This window comes from Xenopus laevis, chromosome 1L (assembly GCF_017654675.1).
Source record: "Xenopus laevis strain J_2021 chromosome 1L, Xenopus_laevis_v10.1, whole genome shotgun sequence".
In the NCBI taxonomy this organism is placed as follows: domain Eukaryota; kingdom Metazoa; phylum Chordata; class Amphibia; order Anura; family Pipidae; genus Xenopus; species Xenopus laevis.
The window spans coordinates 151,033,690-151,049,910 of record NC_054371.1 but is presented as its reverse complement, the minus strand read 5'-3'; the positions used below and the strand labels follow the sequence as shown (position 1 = coordinate 151,049,910).

The following is a 16,221-nucleotide window of genomic DNA, read 5'->3' as shown; positions in this document are numbered from 1 at the left end:
GTTTGCCAAAAGAAAGTGAAGGTAATTCTTAGGTATGTACATCTACAATTATGTGGGAAGAAGTAAAGGCAATGATATATTGACCTATATTTACTAGAAAGTGTTAAAAGTTACATTTTGGTGGTCCTGCTTTGGGTGCATTCACATTTTGTATCAAAAATGTGAATTGTTGTGGAACAAATCCAGGGCAGCAAACTCGACTGCAATATTCTTTATTGGGAAGCAGAGTTACACAACATGTTTCGGGCTATGCCCTTTGTCAAGTGTTACACTTGACACTTGACAAAGGGCATGGCCCGAAACATGTTGTGTAACTCTGCTTCCCAATAAAGAATATTGCAGTCGAGTTTGCTGCCCTGGATTTGTTCCACAACAATTCATATTTTTGATACAACTCCCTCAATTAAAGCAGTTGCTCTTATATTATGCTGTGGTCCTCTTGCTGTCAGCCACAACTCTCTTCAAACTTACATTGAGCAAATAGTGATGTTATATATATTATTGCTCACATTAAAGAACATGCTTATCCAATAGCATAACAGGTGTCCCTCCAGCTGTTCCTGTACAACAAAAGAGTGAAAAAACTCTTAAAAAGGGAGGCATATTGGATCCGCCGCCTAGAGACCTTAACCCCTAAAGGCCTAAATAAAGAGTACGATTTGCAGACAATATATTAGAGTCTAATTTTAATTGCAATTTTAATATTTATATTTTACAGATTTATGTACACACAATAAGGCGAACAATTCGGATTACTTGGACAGATAAGTGCCAGTGGCAACAGAATATATTGTTTACCGTTACATTGTATAATTTTGGAAAACCTTGTGTGTATTGTTTTAAAATGACCATGCTTTGTATCTATCTTACCACACCAGAGGGCGCTATCTGGAGTGCTTTAAAAGGAAGTCTGATAAATGTATCAGTTAGTTTGACAAAGAGCCAGGACTTGGCTCGAAACGTTACTGTATCGTTGGTCGTAGCCATGCAACAATAAAGGCTTTTTATCTATGAAAAGGTGCTGTCCGTTACTAAGATTTTTGCCGTACTGAGTGGATTGTGGCCACTGCTGGAACGTGCACCTACAGAGTGGAGGAGTGTGTGCTGACTTGTTGATTTTTCTACCTGTACAACAACTACCGTAGTTCAAAGGTGCAGACAGTTCTTATTTTGTAACTGGAAGGCCACCTTGATATGTTCTAGATCAGTGCTGTCCAACTTCTATGGTACCGAGGACCGGAATTTTTCCAATCTACATGGTGGAGGGCCGATAACGGAAGCCAGTGTTAGCCACTCCCTGTTTTTAGACCACACCCACTTTAAACCACACCCATGTTACCGCAAGACCATGTCCACATTAATAGCACACCAAAAAACCAAATGGTTTGTGCTCACTGCAGGGATCAGGGCTGGAACTAGGGGTAGGCAGAGTAGGCGGCTGTCTAGGATGCCATAATTGAGGGGCGCACTTTTTTCAAGTGTTTATTTAGGGACTTGAAGTGTTTATCTAGGGAGCGCAGGAATAGACGCATTACATTTTTTCCAATGGGGCTGTACTCACACAGGTGCGTGTAGGCGCCGAATGCAGGTTGAGATGCAACATGCTGCATTTTTCCTGCGTTCGGCGCCTACACGCGCCTGTGTGAGTACAGCCCCTTTGGAAAAAATGTAATGCGTCTATTCCTGCGCTCCCCTGCGGCTGAACGCAGAAAAACGGAGCGCAAGGGAGCGCAGGTAAAAACGCTCGTCAGTAAGAGCCTTTAAACAATGCAGGGGCCAATTAATCTCTGTAGTGATACCTTTTAAAGTTTACATATGGTAAACAGACACAGCAGGCAGACTTTGATGTGGAGGGCCACATGAGGGGGGGTCGCGGGCCGCCAGTTGGACAGCCCTGTTCTAGATAGCAAAAAAGCTTTTTTCTCAATGTGAGCAGGTGGACCTCCAGCTGTCATAGAACTACAGCCGTTTCTCTTCAAGCTTGTTGTTCCTGTGCAAGCAGGAGGGCCAAATGCAGGAATTTAAATATTTTTTCATTATTCAGTGTCACAAATGACAGTTTTCTGTGTCTAATATTGAAGGGACTTGTTGCTGCCGTAAGGCCACATGCTATAAGGCAAATGTTAGGTGGCATTTTCTCCACTGGCAGAAACCAGCGTATATCATCTGCCTGCACACGAGGGGTGGATTTTAGCCCTGAACATATACACACAGACAGATAAAAGTGGATGATAGAGTAGGAAATAAAATGTATGATATAAGTATGAAATCTACAGCTTTAATGGAGGGTGTATGCAGGGCTGGTCCTATCAAATGTGGGGCCCAATTGGGACCATGTTGGCGGGGCCCCTAGACAAAGTGTTGCTGGCTACTGACACACCAAGTATTTAGGAAAATAAGGGCATACAGGCACAAAATAGAAAGGAAAGGGGCAGACAAGGTAACATAATAGGGGCACACAGGGTAAGAGAGAGAGGGAGGAAATAGGAGAGTGGACTGGGCCAATTAGTTTGGGGCTGGGCCGATTCAGCTTGGGAGCAGGCTTGGTTGGATTGGGGGCAGGCAGGGCCTATCAAGGTTGGAGGAAAGCTGGGCCTATGAGAGTTGGGGGCAGGCTAGGCCTATGGATTTGGGGATGGGCTGGACTCTCAAAGTTGGGGGCAGGCCAGGCAGCATCATGTGCTGAGGGAAATATTATCTGTGCTGCCCTGTGGTGCGGGGCCCCCCAGAGGTGCGGGGCCCAATTGGGCCCAATTGGGCCCAATTGGTCCAATTGGCCTAAGGCCGGCCCTGGGTGTATGTCACACATGAAGACTATTTAACAGAAAAAGTGCAAATAAAAAGTGCTGGTAATAGATAATGGGACAAAATAGTATTTGATTTTGTGGGAAAGCTGATGCTCTACTAGCAACCTTGAGCAGAAACAAGCTGAGACAGTATGACATGGCTGGGAGCAAAGAAAAATGGGAGGGAGGGTTGTGTGTCACTCACAGTTATGACAACTTCCTGGGAGGTATGCACATGCGACTACATCCGACCTGTTGCCTGCGCTTTATCGCAGCGATACCATCCGTCAAAACACGTTTGTCGAGTTCAGCCCTAGGCTATGCAGCACGCAACTACATTACCTGCTAACTAGTCATGTTAAGGCCCTCATACACGGGCCGATAAAAAGCTGCCGACTCGGTCTGTCTTATTGGCCTGTGTGTGGGGCCATCCAACGGGCTTCCCCAATTGATATCTGGCCAAAAGTTGGCCAGATCTCGTTCGGGCAAGTTAAAAAATCCTGTTCGATCGTGGGAGCATCTGTGCGTCTATGCAGTCCCACGATCCGACCGCCCGTATTGGATCCAGCCCTTAATTGAGCACAGAGACAGAGCAGAGAGGACTTCTCTGCAGCTCTGATATAATTACATGTTTTAAAGGTAAAAATATGATTTAAATAATCTTTTTGCTGGGATACTATACATATAAAGGGAGGGGGGGGGGTATAATACTAGGAGATTAGGATTACACAATATTTCCCCTGAAAGAAATGAAGGTAAAATAATCCCCTCCAAGAAATCTGCATTTCATGTATTTGAAATTACACAATGATCCGGACATTGAATTCCAGGGCTGGAACTATGGATAGGCAGACAATGCATCTGCTCTGGGTGCCTGGTCATATAGGGGGCCGTCAGCAGTGCCCCTTCTTACTTTTTTGCTCTGTCCCTGTGTTACATTTTACTTTGCATGACAGCAGGCACCTTGTACTGCAGGACTGATAGAAAAATTGCAGGTATAAACTACACATGACAAGACTGTCGGATGAAGACCTGCAATTTCCCATTATATTTGGACACATCATGTGACTAAATCTGACCTGTTGCCTGCGCTTTATCGCAGCGACACCATCCGTCAAAACACGTTTGTCGAGTTCAGCCCTAGGCTATGCAGCACGCAACTACATTACCTGCTAACTAGTCATGTTAAGGCCCTCATACACGGGCCGATAAAAAGCTGCCGACTCGGTCTGTCTTATTGGCCTGTGTGTGGGGCCATCCAACGGGCTTCCCCAATTGATATCTGGCCAAAAGTTGGCCAGATCTCGTTCGGGCAAGTTAAAAAATCCTGTTCGATCGTGGGAGCATCTGTGCGTCTATGCAGTCCCACGATCCGACCGCCCGTATTGGATCCATTATGATCTGATCATTGGACCCTAGGGCCCATGATCGGATCATCCCGATATCGCCCACTTCAATGTGGGCATATCGGGGAGAGATCAACCCTTTTGCCGGAATAAATGAGCAGATCTCTACAGCTATGGCCACCATTAGATGGGGATTCAATAGGATGTGGCTATTAAAGTTGTGAAGTTTCAACCCTACTTGTCACTTACTTGAATGCTCTTAAATAGACTGCACAAGCAGTGGAGTGGCATAGAGGGTAAGGGCACATGGGGGTAAAGGAAAGAATGCGGGGACAGAGTACTTTGCAGGTGGAAATTGGTGGGAAGCAGATAAAATAGCATACAGTATGAAGAAAAGTGAAAGGATAAATTCAAGCAAAGTGGCAGTAAAGAGAAGGAAATTTCAGAGAACATAGATATATGACATTAATAAACACCAACAATTTTAAAAGAGTGAAAGGAAATAGAAATCAGGAGAACAAATGTTGAAGGGGTTGAAAGTTAGGTTGCCTAGGATGTCAAAACATCTGTGGGGATGTGGGGTCAGATGAAATCTTATCTGTGTGCACCCCCTTTTCCTACATCACACGCATATGCATAATGGGAAGGCGCTCCTTTATTATGTGCATGCATGCACTTTAACATAGCTGCCCGCAGTGGGAGCTCCATCCTGGTTCAGCAACAAGAACACTCATGGGGGTGGGGATCGGAAAAAATACTATTGTTTGCCCCATCCAGAGTATGAACTTTGTTAGCTGAGAGGGGTATAAAATAAGGAAAATCATTTCCAATGAGCAAATGGTAGTCATAAAAAGAATATCTAAGCAACTATACAGTAACGAACAGCCAGCCTGTTGGAAATTACCCATAGTCAGGCCAATAGAGTACTGCCATTGTATGGCTCATTTGACGCTTTCTAGAAGACAAGCCAAAGCATTTGATACCGATCCCCACAAAATGACTGCTTTCTAAACTAAGGTCTGTTGGGCTTATGTTGTTTGTACATGGATAGGAAACTGACTAGAGTAAGAATTTTTGTCAAAAGGTGAATAAAAATAGTCAGGTGAATTCCAGACAGGTTGTCGTGGAAGCACAAAATGGATTTTTTCGTGGGTAGATTGATTTGTACTGGCACCTTAAGTAGGGTTGCCACCTTTCAATAAAATTTGCACCGGACGGTGCTGGGGGCGGTAGGGCGCGGTGTGCAATTGGCAGGCACGAAGAAAAGGTAGATTTTGTGAAAATTGGGGCAGGCCAAGGGCTTTAGTTAGGTATATTACAAATTTACCAGCAGCAACATTGCCGGTAAATTTGTAATACCGGCCCCGGCCTTGGCGGGTGTTTTACTGGCTAGGCCGGTAAAATACCGGCCAGGTGGCAACCCTAGGACATTGTGTCAATAGGAGCAATTTATGGGAAAAGTGATTTTACTAAACTGTGTGTGGGGGTATGTAATTCTATATTTGAAAGGATTTCCGGTTACTCATGTGACTTTTTTTTTTTTTAATTTGGTAAAAAACAGCAGTCTTGTCATCCTTTACACCTGAGATTTCAGAGCAGTGAGAGGTAAGATATACCTGAAATCTTTTGCTTATTTAGGCACTAACTAATAATTGTTCACTTGTTCAGATATGAAAGCTAGCACTAGGCACTGAAAAGAAGAGTACTACTACTGTAGGGAATGTTTTACCTGTAGTAGGTATTTTGCCTCCTCCAAGATGGCTGCTGTGTGCTGTTCGGCACAGCGGGGTCACTTCCTCATTTGAATGCTGCTAAAAAAAGGCCTTCCAGAAAATGAAAGATGAAGGAGAGTGCACATACGGGGAGCTGAAATTCTTGTGTGAGAAGGCCCTGGATTGAGATGAGAGTACAATTTCAGGTTGTATTAATGGCACATATTCCACAGAGAACTCTACTGCTTGATATAGCAACAGTGGACATTTATCTGGGGAATGAGTTGCAGCCTATTTGTAACGATTCTGCTAATAATGCACCAACCACTGAACTGAATGAGAAGTAGAATTTTCTGTACAGGTAAGGGATCTCATTCACAAACCTGATATCCAGAAAGTTCTACATTACAGAAATGACATCTCCAATATGGTTAATTTTAAGCATATAATTCTACTTGTTTACAATTATTTCCTCTATAATAATAAATCAGTACCTTGTATTGATGGTAACAAAGCTGCATAAATCCATTTTGGTGGCCAGAAAACCCCAGGTTACGAGCATTGTGGATAATAGATCCCATAACTACTATTATGCCAATCGCATACTGACTGGAGGCACTGCTACTATTTTTGCTCTCCTAAAATAAGCAGCAGCTTAGGTCTGCTGTTGCCAGTACAGGTGCAATGTTACATACTGCTGTTTATAGTCACTTACCATTAGGGTTACACTACTTTTAAAGGGGTTGTTCACATTTAAAGTAACTTTTAGTATGATATAGAGGGTGATATTCTGAAACAATTTACAATTGATTTTTATTTTTTCCTATTTGTGGTTTTGGAGTTATTTAGCATTTTATTTAGTAGCTCTCCAGTTTGGAATTTCAGCGACCTTGTTGCTAGGGTCAAAATTACCCTAGCAACCATGCATTGATTTCAATAAAAGACTTAAGTCTTTTATTCAAATCAAAGCATGGTTGCTAGGGTAATTTGGAATATGAATAGGAGAGGGTCTGGATAGAAAGATGAGTAATAAAAAGTAGCAATAACAATACATTTGTAGCTTTATGGAGCATTTGTTTTTTTAAAAGAGGTCAGTGACCCCATTTGAAAGCTGGAAAGAGCAAGAATAAAAATGCAAATAATTAAAAAAATAAATCATGAAGACGACCTGTAAAGTTGCTTAGAAATGGCCATTCTATAACATACTAAAATTTAACATAAAGGAGAAGGAAAGCTACTTAGGCTATTGCCAGTACGTTTTTGAATACCGGAGCTTTCCCCGGGCCAGACGGAGCTTTTTTTTTTTTTTTTTAGCTCCGCCTCCGTCTCCGTCCGTTGGGCTGGCTAGGCTGAGCAGGACAGGGAGGGCGGGCTGAGCAGGGCTAGAGGGGCGGCGCAAATGGGGGCACGCACGCACACACGCACGCTAGGCTGGACGTAGGAGCCCACCTCACTCCCGGATCTCTGCAAATTTGGTTGCCTCTGCGGCTCTGCCAAGTCCTCAGAGCAGTGGGACCATTAGCGTATGGGGCCCGCACCCCAGCAAAGGAGTCAAATTCTGTACGGAGCATCAGGTTCTTCATGGCGCGCCGTTTGATTGTCTGCACAAAGGGCTATTTTTTTTGGCGCCAGTGCGGAGGACTCCCAGGCGGAACTGTTTGGCAACTCTTGTGCAGTGTATTTGAATTGCTTCAAAGCTGGCGCGCATCAGGCTCTTTCCTGTGGGCTGGACATGTCTGTTAGCAGCTGCCTGTTAGAGTTGTGCGCTGGGGCATATCTCTGCACAGGATGGAGCACCCATTTGAAAACACTGCCAGAAAGGTGCAGATCAACAGAATATTTAAGGGGAGAATGGATGATTCATGTAAGGGCAAAAGGAAGCCTGGGAAGAGGAAGGAAAGTGGTAGCACAATGGTTAAAAAAAAAAGTAGGAGCAGAATAAAAAAGCAAAACAGCACAGAAGAAATGCTGTAACAGGGAGAAAAATACAGAGAGGTAGTGAAGCAAAGCAGGAGAGAAAGACAAGCAAACAGAAGAAAAGAAAAGCAGAAAACAACCGAGGAAGTGAGTAGGATGTTGAGTATTTTATTTACATATATATCGTTTTTATGTCTATATACATGGTTGTGACCCTATGCCCTGGTCTGCTTTGTGCCCACTAATATGTATAATATTATTTGGTTTGTCATTTGGATTGTGGGATAATCTAACTTGGCAATGGCATAGACATCTTATTTATAACAATTAGGAGAAATACTTCTTTATTTGTTGTCAAAGAACTATTCCTAGGATCTGTTTCAATCTTTTTCATCTGTTGGGCTCCATCTCTCCCTACTATACCTGCTATCCCACAGTTACACTCCCTTCCCAGAGACTATTATCCCACTGTTACTATAGACACCATCTCTCCCTACTATACCTGCTATCCCACAGTCACACTCCCTTCCCAGAGACTATTATCCACTGTTACTATAGACACCATCTCTCCCTACTATACCTGCTATCCCACAGTCACACTCCCTTCCCAGAGACTATTATCCCACTGTTACTATAGGCACCATCTCTCCCTACTATACCTGCTATCCCACAGTCACACTCCCTTCCCAGAGACTATTATCCACTGTTACTATAGACACCATCTCTCCCTACTATACCTGCTATCCCACAGTCACACTCCCTTCCCAGAGACTATTATCCACTGTTACTATAGACACCGTCCCTCCCTACTATACCTGCTATCCCACAGTCACACTCCCTTCCCAGAGACTATTATCCCAATGTTACTATAGACTCCAGTTGCTTATTCAAAGCAATGCATGGACGCTAGGGTAATTTTGGCCGTAGCAACCATCATACATAAAGTCCTTAAAAATGTTTGCCCTGTTTTAAAGCTTCTTTGTATTGTATATATGAAGCATGCATAGGTGACAATCACAATATTCGAATCTCCCGCCCACACACTAACTGTTGGGAAGGGGTTGGAAAGCAGATTCTTTGCACTGGACTCCTGGAATTTGGCTAATAGAAATTGGTGTCTGGCAGGGCTACTCTGCAGATTCCCCCTCTCCCCCCTGAACTGATAAGTGCAGCAGTATAATTGTAAGCAGTTTTTATTACTTGTACTGCCTGCTGGCACTTCGCCCCCTAACTCTTCCCTTAAATCATTTCTTCCACACATTGGGGCTCATTTATCAACACTGGGCAAATTTGCCCTTGGGCAGTTACCTATAGCAACCAATCAGTGCTTAGCTTTTTGAAGCCAGTTGCAAGTAGAACAATGAATTCAGCAATCTGATTGGTTGCCATGGGTTACTGCCCATGGGCAAATTTGCCCAGTGTTGATAAATGACCTCCATTGACTTTTAAATCTTTCCATGCCTTCTGTAAATCAGTCACTGCTATGATTTCTGGGGGTATTTATAGATATTGCCACTGTGACACCCTCTATGACTTTTGGGGGTATTTATACGTGATATTGCCTCTGTGCTATGGGTTCTGGGGGTACATGCTAATACTGATTTAGTCCTGATTTATATCCTGCGCTAGTGTGGGCGTGGCCATAAAAGGGGGCATGGCCTAAAAAAAAATTTGGCGCGTTGCGCGCGCCGACACTTCTTCGCTCTCGTAACTTTCTTCAGTGGGCGGGGCTACACACGGCACACCCCACCATCCCTTTACCTTTTTGTTCCCAATTCAAGCACTGAACACAATAGTGTAAGCTAGAACGCTATACTGCATTTATTCTATAGAATGCTTTTCCGTATGAATAAGGGAGTGATTCCCAAAATGCATCAGGTGTAATCATCAGTCTTGTGCAAAAAACCTGCGTTTTATCCAGAGTGCCATCCAGTTCCATGATTTTGCTAGAATGCTTTACCATACTTGAGTAAACATCTCTAGAAACTCTCTCTGTTTGTTTAGGATAACAGTTGCCATATTAGCTTGGTGTGACATCAATTCCTGCCTGAGTCTCTCCCTGCTCACTCATAGCTCTGGGCTCAGATTACAGCAGGAAGGGGTGGAGAGAAAAGGAGCAAACTGAGCATGCTCAACCCCATGCCCTGGAGGTTTAAACTGAATGAAGGAAGTCTGATACAGAAGCCATGTGTACACAATAGAAAGACAGAAATGCAGCATTCCTTTTGACAGAGGACTCAGAGCAGCATTACTTTGAGGGTTTACTGGTGTATTTATATAGACCTTTTTGATAAAGCTTACTTAGTTTTAACCTTTCCTTCTCCTTCTACCCCTTTAAAATATGCATAGTAATGGAAAACTGCCCTGACTTAATTTTGAACACATAGAGATGTTAACATGGGTAATATTGTATATTACTAGTACTGAATATAAATATAAAGGCCCCTGATTTAAAAGTTCATTAGTATATATCAATTTTGAATGCATGCTTTTGCATCAGGGAAAATAGTTTTCCCATGGTCACTATGGCAACCTCTACACTAAGGGAGTTCCCCTGCTCCTCAAGCCGACAGGAAAGGTTAATAACAAATTCCCTCCGAGTTCATCAACTTAATTACCTATAAATACCCCCTTCCCCCATCTGCCCTTTGTCTTTTTTCCTGTCCTCGCTGCTGACGGGTGGATGTTTTTTTATGGGCTTTTTACAGCTCAAGGGCTTTTTTTATGGCTCACCAAGACCCGAAAAATGGGATCCATTGACCTGGGGAGTTGGCCTATCTCCCTGGAAGGGCTGTTGCAGGGTGCTACCTCACAGAGGAGCCAGCTAGCCGGCAGCCTGGGATAATTTTAAAAAGCTCCTTTTGCCTTGCTGGATTTAATCTGGGCAGCAGAGGTAGCATGTGTGTTATACCTGAGTGTTACACCAGTTGAGGGCTGCACCAGGGAACTTCTGTTTTCTTTCCGTTGAGAAGATAGGGAGAAAGTAGCCGCAACGCCATTTTGTTTGTGGGCAAATTTGGAAATCATTACGTCCAGGTGCAGGCAGCGTGACGACATCAAATTGCTGCCTGCAATGTTAGGAGGTGAGCCATGTTTAAGGTAGGTTTTTGGTTTTGGGAAAAAGAGCGCATTGGTGTTAATGGATTTATTATTTATGTATTGGCAGTGTGTCTTCACCTAGAAAAAGGAGCAGCAAGGAGAAAAATAAAGTTTGTGCTGCCTGTCAAAATCAAGCACAGAAGCATTCAAAATTTTGTGACAGATGTGCAAGGAAATTAGCTGGAGATGCTGCAGCAGATACGGCAGCTATCATTAAATGGATTAGAGAAGCAGTAACTGAAGGAATGAAAGCAGCCACAAAGAGAAAAAGTGGAGATTTGGAGCAAGAACCAGAGGGGACACTGCATATAAAAGTTCAACAACAACCAGATTTTGCCTTTTCAGACAATTCAGATGAGGATGGACAGAGTCCATCAAAGATCAATGGGTATTGCAAACAATACGGAGAGGCTATTTTCTGGCCCCAAGACACAGTTTGTTTGTTTGTTTCATCAGAAATCCCTGTGCAGAAGGAGAAAAAGGAGATCATGTTGAATTATGTACAACAGCTGCTTGTGGATGGAGCGATTGTTCCAGTTCCAAAAGAGTTCAGGAGGAAAGGAAATTATTCAGTGATGTTTTTGTTGGAGAAAAAAACAGGAAATTATCGTCCCGTGTTGGATTTAAGACCGATAAATGCATATCTAAAAGTAAAGTAATTCTTTTAAGAACAAGGGATCCGACAACATTGATAAGACATCGAGACGTTGTGATATGTATTCTTCAGAAGCACAGGTGGAAATTGAATATGGAGAAAAGTCAACTTCTGTCATCACAAGACCTTTTTGTCATCACAGGACCTAGTGTACTTAGGGGCAAGATTTTTGACAGAACAAGCACTTGTAACTCTGCCAGAAGAGAAGAAGGTCAAGATAAATGAAGTGAGTATGAGTCTACTATAGACAATAGTGATGTCGGCAAGAGAGATATCCAGTATAATAGGTCTGTTAAATTCAGTGGTGCCAATGGTGAAGTGGCATATAAGACCTTTGCAGCAGGTTTTCATTCAACAATGGAGATTCCAGTCAATCCTGGAATCAGAGGTGGATCACTCCAAACCAAGGAAGGAAGAGATGAAATGGTGGCTGTCGGATGTGAATTTAGCCAGAGAAAAATTTTTGGACGACATTCATTGGGAAGTGTTAACTACAGATTCCAGCCCATGGGGCAGGGAATCTCATCTGGGACAAACTTGGCATCAAGAAAGATGGGGTACGGCGGAACAGTACCTGTCGTCCAATGTGTTGGAATTGAGAGCAGTATGGAAGGCAATTCAGAGATTGCATCACCAGCTGAAAGGGTCTTGTCTAAAGGTGCAAGTAGACAATTTGGCTGCAGTAATGTATATAAAAAAGCAAGGGGGAACTCAAAGTATGAGTTTGTTGGAAGAAATGAATCCCATCATGAGGTGGGCAGAACAGAATTTGCAAGAACTAACGGCACTGCACATTCTGGGGGAAGAACAATCAAGTGGCAGATTTCTTGAGTCGCAGTGTAATCAGCAAACACGAGTGGGAGTTGAATCAAGAAATATTCCTCAAAATTGTCCAGAAATGGGGACGACCTGTGATAGACTTAATGGCGACTTGGAGGAATTGGAAGGTGAATCAATTTTTCTCGAGTAAGCAATGTTACCAAGCATTGGCAATGGATGCTCTCGCTCAAGATTGGAGTCAAGGTCTATTGTACATTTTTACCCCAATTCCTTTGATCTCAAGAGTACTCAGGAAGATAAGGAAAAAGAAAGCCAATATAATAGCAGTACTGCCGGATTGGCCCAGGAGGGTCTGGTACCCACTGTTGAGGTCTATGATAGATGAGCCTCTGAATCTTTGGGACAGACGAGACTTATTGATGCAGGGGCCAGTCAGCCACCCTTGCCCACAAACATTACCTCTGAAGGCATGGAGGTTGAAAGGGTCAGGCTAACAAGAGAAGGATTCTCGGAGGCAGTAATAAAGACAATGTTGGCAGCAAGAAAATTGTCTACAAATGAAACTTATCAAAGGATTTGGAAAATATTTCTATCTTGATTACATGACCGAGAAAGTACTATGGAACAAGTGACAGTGTCACATGTGTTAGATTTTCTGCAAGATGGGTTTGAAAAAAATCTGAGCATGAGAACTTTGAAACTGCAAACATCTGCGATTTCAATCCTAACAGAGAGACAATGGGCGAAAAATTAAAAAGTTATAAAGTTTATGGCAGGAGTACTTCATTTAAGACCTCCAATTAGTATATTGTCTGCGACTTGGAGCTTGCTGTTAGTCTTAAAAAGACTAGCCACAGAGCCATTTGAACCATTGGAAACAATTCCAGACATGTTATTAACATTAAAAACAACCTTGTTGGTTGCAGTCACTTCAGCGAAGATGATTTCTGATTTGCAGGTATTTTCATACTTTTATTCAAGCTGACAAAGTATTGTTGAGAGCAGTACCAGTTATTAAAAGTAGTAAAATAGCACTAAATAAGGAAATTGTGTTGCCATCATTTTTTCCAGAGCCTGTATCAGAACAGGAGAAGGAGTGGCATAATTTAGATATGGTCAGATGTCTATCGGTCTACTTGACTAAAACAAAGATTTGGAGAAAGTCAAAGAAATGGTTTGTAATCCCAGTGGGAAGCAGAAGAGGACAAGCTGCCTTAAAAGCTACGATACGTAGGTGGATAATTAATTGCATTAAGTTGGAATGTGAAAATGCTGAAGTGCAGTTACCAAGAAGAATAAAGGTACACTCTACTAGGGCAATTAGTGCTTCATAGGCTTTTCAGGCAGAAGTCTCGAAGGAAGAAGTATGCAAGGCAGCCTCGTGGAGTTACATCTTGCATAGAACGTATAGAATTTTGGAGTCAGAAACACAGAAAAGCTACATATACTGAAACATAGTCGATGAGGTTGAAAAAAAGATACATGTCCATTAAGTTCAACTTGGAAAACCTGTCTAACAGCTAGTTAATTTAAAGGAAGACAAACACAAACACCACCGTGCAACCTCTTCAATTTGTCACAGAGAGGAAAAATTTGCCTGCAAAGCTTTTTGTCATCAGCAGAGAAAAATTTCTTACAGTGCACCCCCAAGTCAAATTAAAGAGAACACATTAAAGTGGGCCCAATAAAGACCCTGGGGCAACCAAATAATATCCCTTCTCCAAGCAGAGCTTTTTCCATTGACAACCGCCCCCTGTACAAGAGCCTTAAGCCAGTTTCCTATCCATGTACAAACAACTTTACTAAGCCTAACAGACATTAGTTTGGCAAAATCTTAAGTAGATCACATGTACTGCAACCCCACTGTCCAAGTTCATACTTACCTCATAATAAACGGCAATCAAAATTGTCTGGCATGATCTATCCTTTATCTCCAGAAAATAACTTTGAATGTGTTCCCTTAACAAACCTTTAAATACTTTGCACATAGATGTCTGTGCTTTTTGTAATATCCTTTAGACATATGCATTATTCACCTATTTGTAATACTAAATATAAGGTTATATACATTAAATCTTTGCTGCTCTAAATGAACCCATAGCCCAAAGTGTGTAGCTGTGTGCTTCAACCCTCTGTATGCTGAAAGGAAATGTTTGGCTATTTTAGTGTTGATTAAGAATTGGACTTATGTCAAAAAGAAAGTGTGTGTTTAAAGGGGTTGTTCACCTTCAAACAACTAGTTGTTATCAGATAGATCACCAGAAATAACGACTTTTTCCAATGACTTTCTATTTTCTATGTGTCACGGTTTTTCTAATATTGAAGTATAAAGTGTCATTTCTCTCCTTCTGAAGCAGCTCTGGGAGGGGGGGTCGCCGATCCTGTAAACAGTTCTAAATTGATACATTTAGTTGATACATTTCTTATCTTTGTCCCTGCTGAGCAGAATCTCTGGGTTTCATTACAGGCAGCTGTTAGAATTGATACAATTGTTGCTAATACTCCAGAGATGCTGCTGAGAAATGTATCAACTAAATGTTGCAAAATTGTAACAGTTCAGAATCTGCACCTGGATTACTGAGCTGCCAGACTGAAACACCAGAGACAGGGACATTCAACTTTAAACTTAGATTTTGGAAAAAACGTAAAAAATAAATAATGGAAAGTAATTGGAAAAAGTCATTATTTCTAGGGAACAATCTAAAAACAACTAAATTGAAAAAAGTGTTTGGAAGGTGAACAACCCCTTTAAACAAAATTAACCCATTTTCTGCTGAGAAAAATGGTATAGCGCCCCTTTAAGCTACTATTATGAATATGGAGGAATATATTTTTATTATCAGAATTTTAATGCAGATATGCTTGAGCTAAATTGCAGCTCCTTGGAAACATAGGCAGCACATTAAATATGAAATGCCATTAACAATCCATAGGGTACTTTTTTCATTCTATGCTAGTTTTATAACCTGTATTTCCAACAACTGCATATTGCAGGTTTGGGTTTCTTTAAGGGAACTGTTAAAATGTCACATTATTCTGGCAGGGAAAGCATAATCACTAAAATCCAAAACAGCTACTTGCAGACACAGAGTAGTTTAATCACCACCCTTCAAAACCCTCTAGCAGGGGAGCATTCAATAATGAATGGATTGCTTTAATAGCTGCTCAGCAGGTCTCTTGTATAGAAGTGGTTAATCTCTGCCCTCCAGGTCTTGTGATAGCAAGATATTCATCTAACTGTGAACTTTATTCTCTCTTCCTTTCTGCATCTTCCTTTCATCCTATAACTGCCTGCAGGTCCTGTATTGCTTTATAGAGGTCTACAGTTCTCTACAAGAACATGTATTCGCCAACACAGTTATCTGGCCCAATTGAAGTGGAACGAAAGTTTGTTCCAGGCCCCCAATTTGAGGATAAACTGCACAGATTGGGAGCAAAGTTGCAGAAGGAACTGACATTCCGAGATTCTTATTATGACACCTCTGACTGTCGGCTAACACTGGGTGACGTCTGGCTGCGGCTAAGGGAAGACAGCTGGGAGCTCAAATACCCACCACAGCGGGGAACCAGAGGCCTGAATGGAGCCTCTACACAGTACCTGGAGCTGAGTTGTGAAACAGATATTGCCCGCAGGGTGAGTGAAGAACTCAATATCCCATGCCCCTGTAGCCTGGACTTATTGGAACTGCAGGAGTTTGCCAGCTTTGTGACAAAGAGGCGTAGATTTGATATTCCACCGAGGAATGGATCGAAGCATAAGGTGGTTGTCGACCTAGATACAGCAGATTTTGGCTTTTCTGTGGGCGAGGTTGAGGTTCTAGTGGAGACCCAAGAAGAAGTGCAGAGTGCCCTTAAGGAAGTAGAAGGGATTTGCAAGCAGCTAGGTAAGTATTTGGGGCTAGAGTATTATTCCTTTTTTTATATGG

At 42.3% G+C, this 16,221-nt stretch overlaps 1 protein-coding gene across 3 annotated transcripts in view; it reads left to right on the top strand.

The window, feature by feature from the left end:
* Positions 1-16,221, top strand: part of thtpa.L (thiamine triphosphatase L homeolog) — a 72,794-nt gene that overhangs the window by 55,929 nt on the left and 644 nt on the right. Inside the window, exons 1-2 of one of the 3 annotated variants that reach the window (XM_018259448.2) lie at positions 5,886-6,050; positions 15,593-16,179. In XM_018259448.2, coding sequence (XP_018114937.1) covers positions 15,636-16,179 — 544 coding nt within the window. In that variant the 5' untranslated portion in view covers positions 5,886-6,050; positions 15,593-15,635. The other 2 variants (XM_018259442.2, XM_041564944.1) reach the window with 2 other exon arrangements.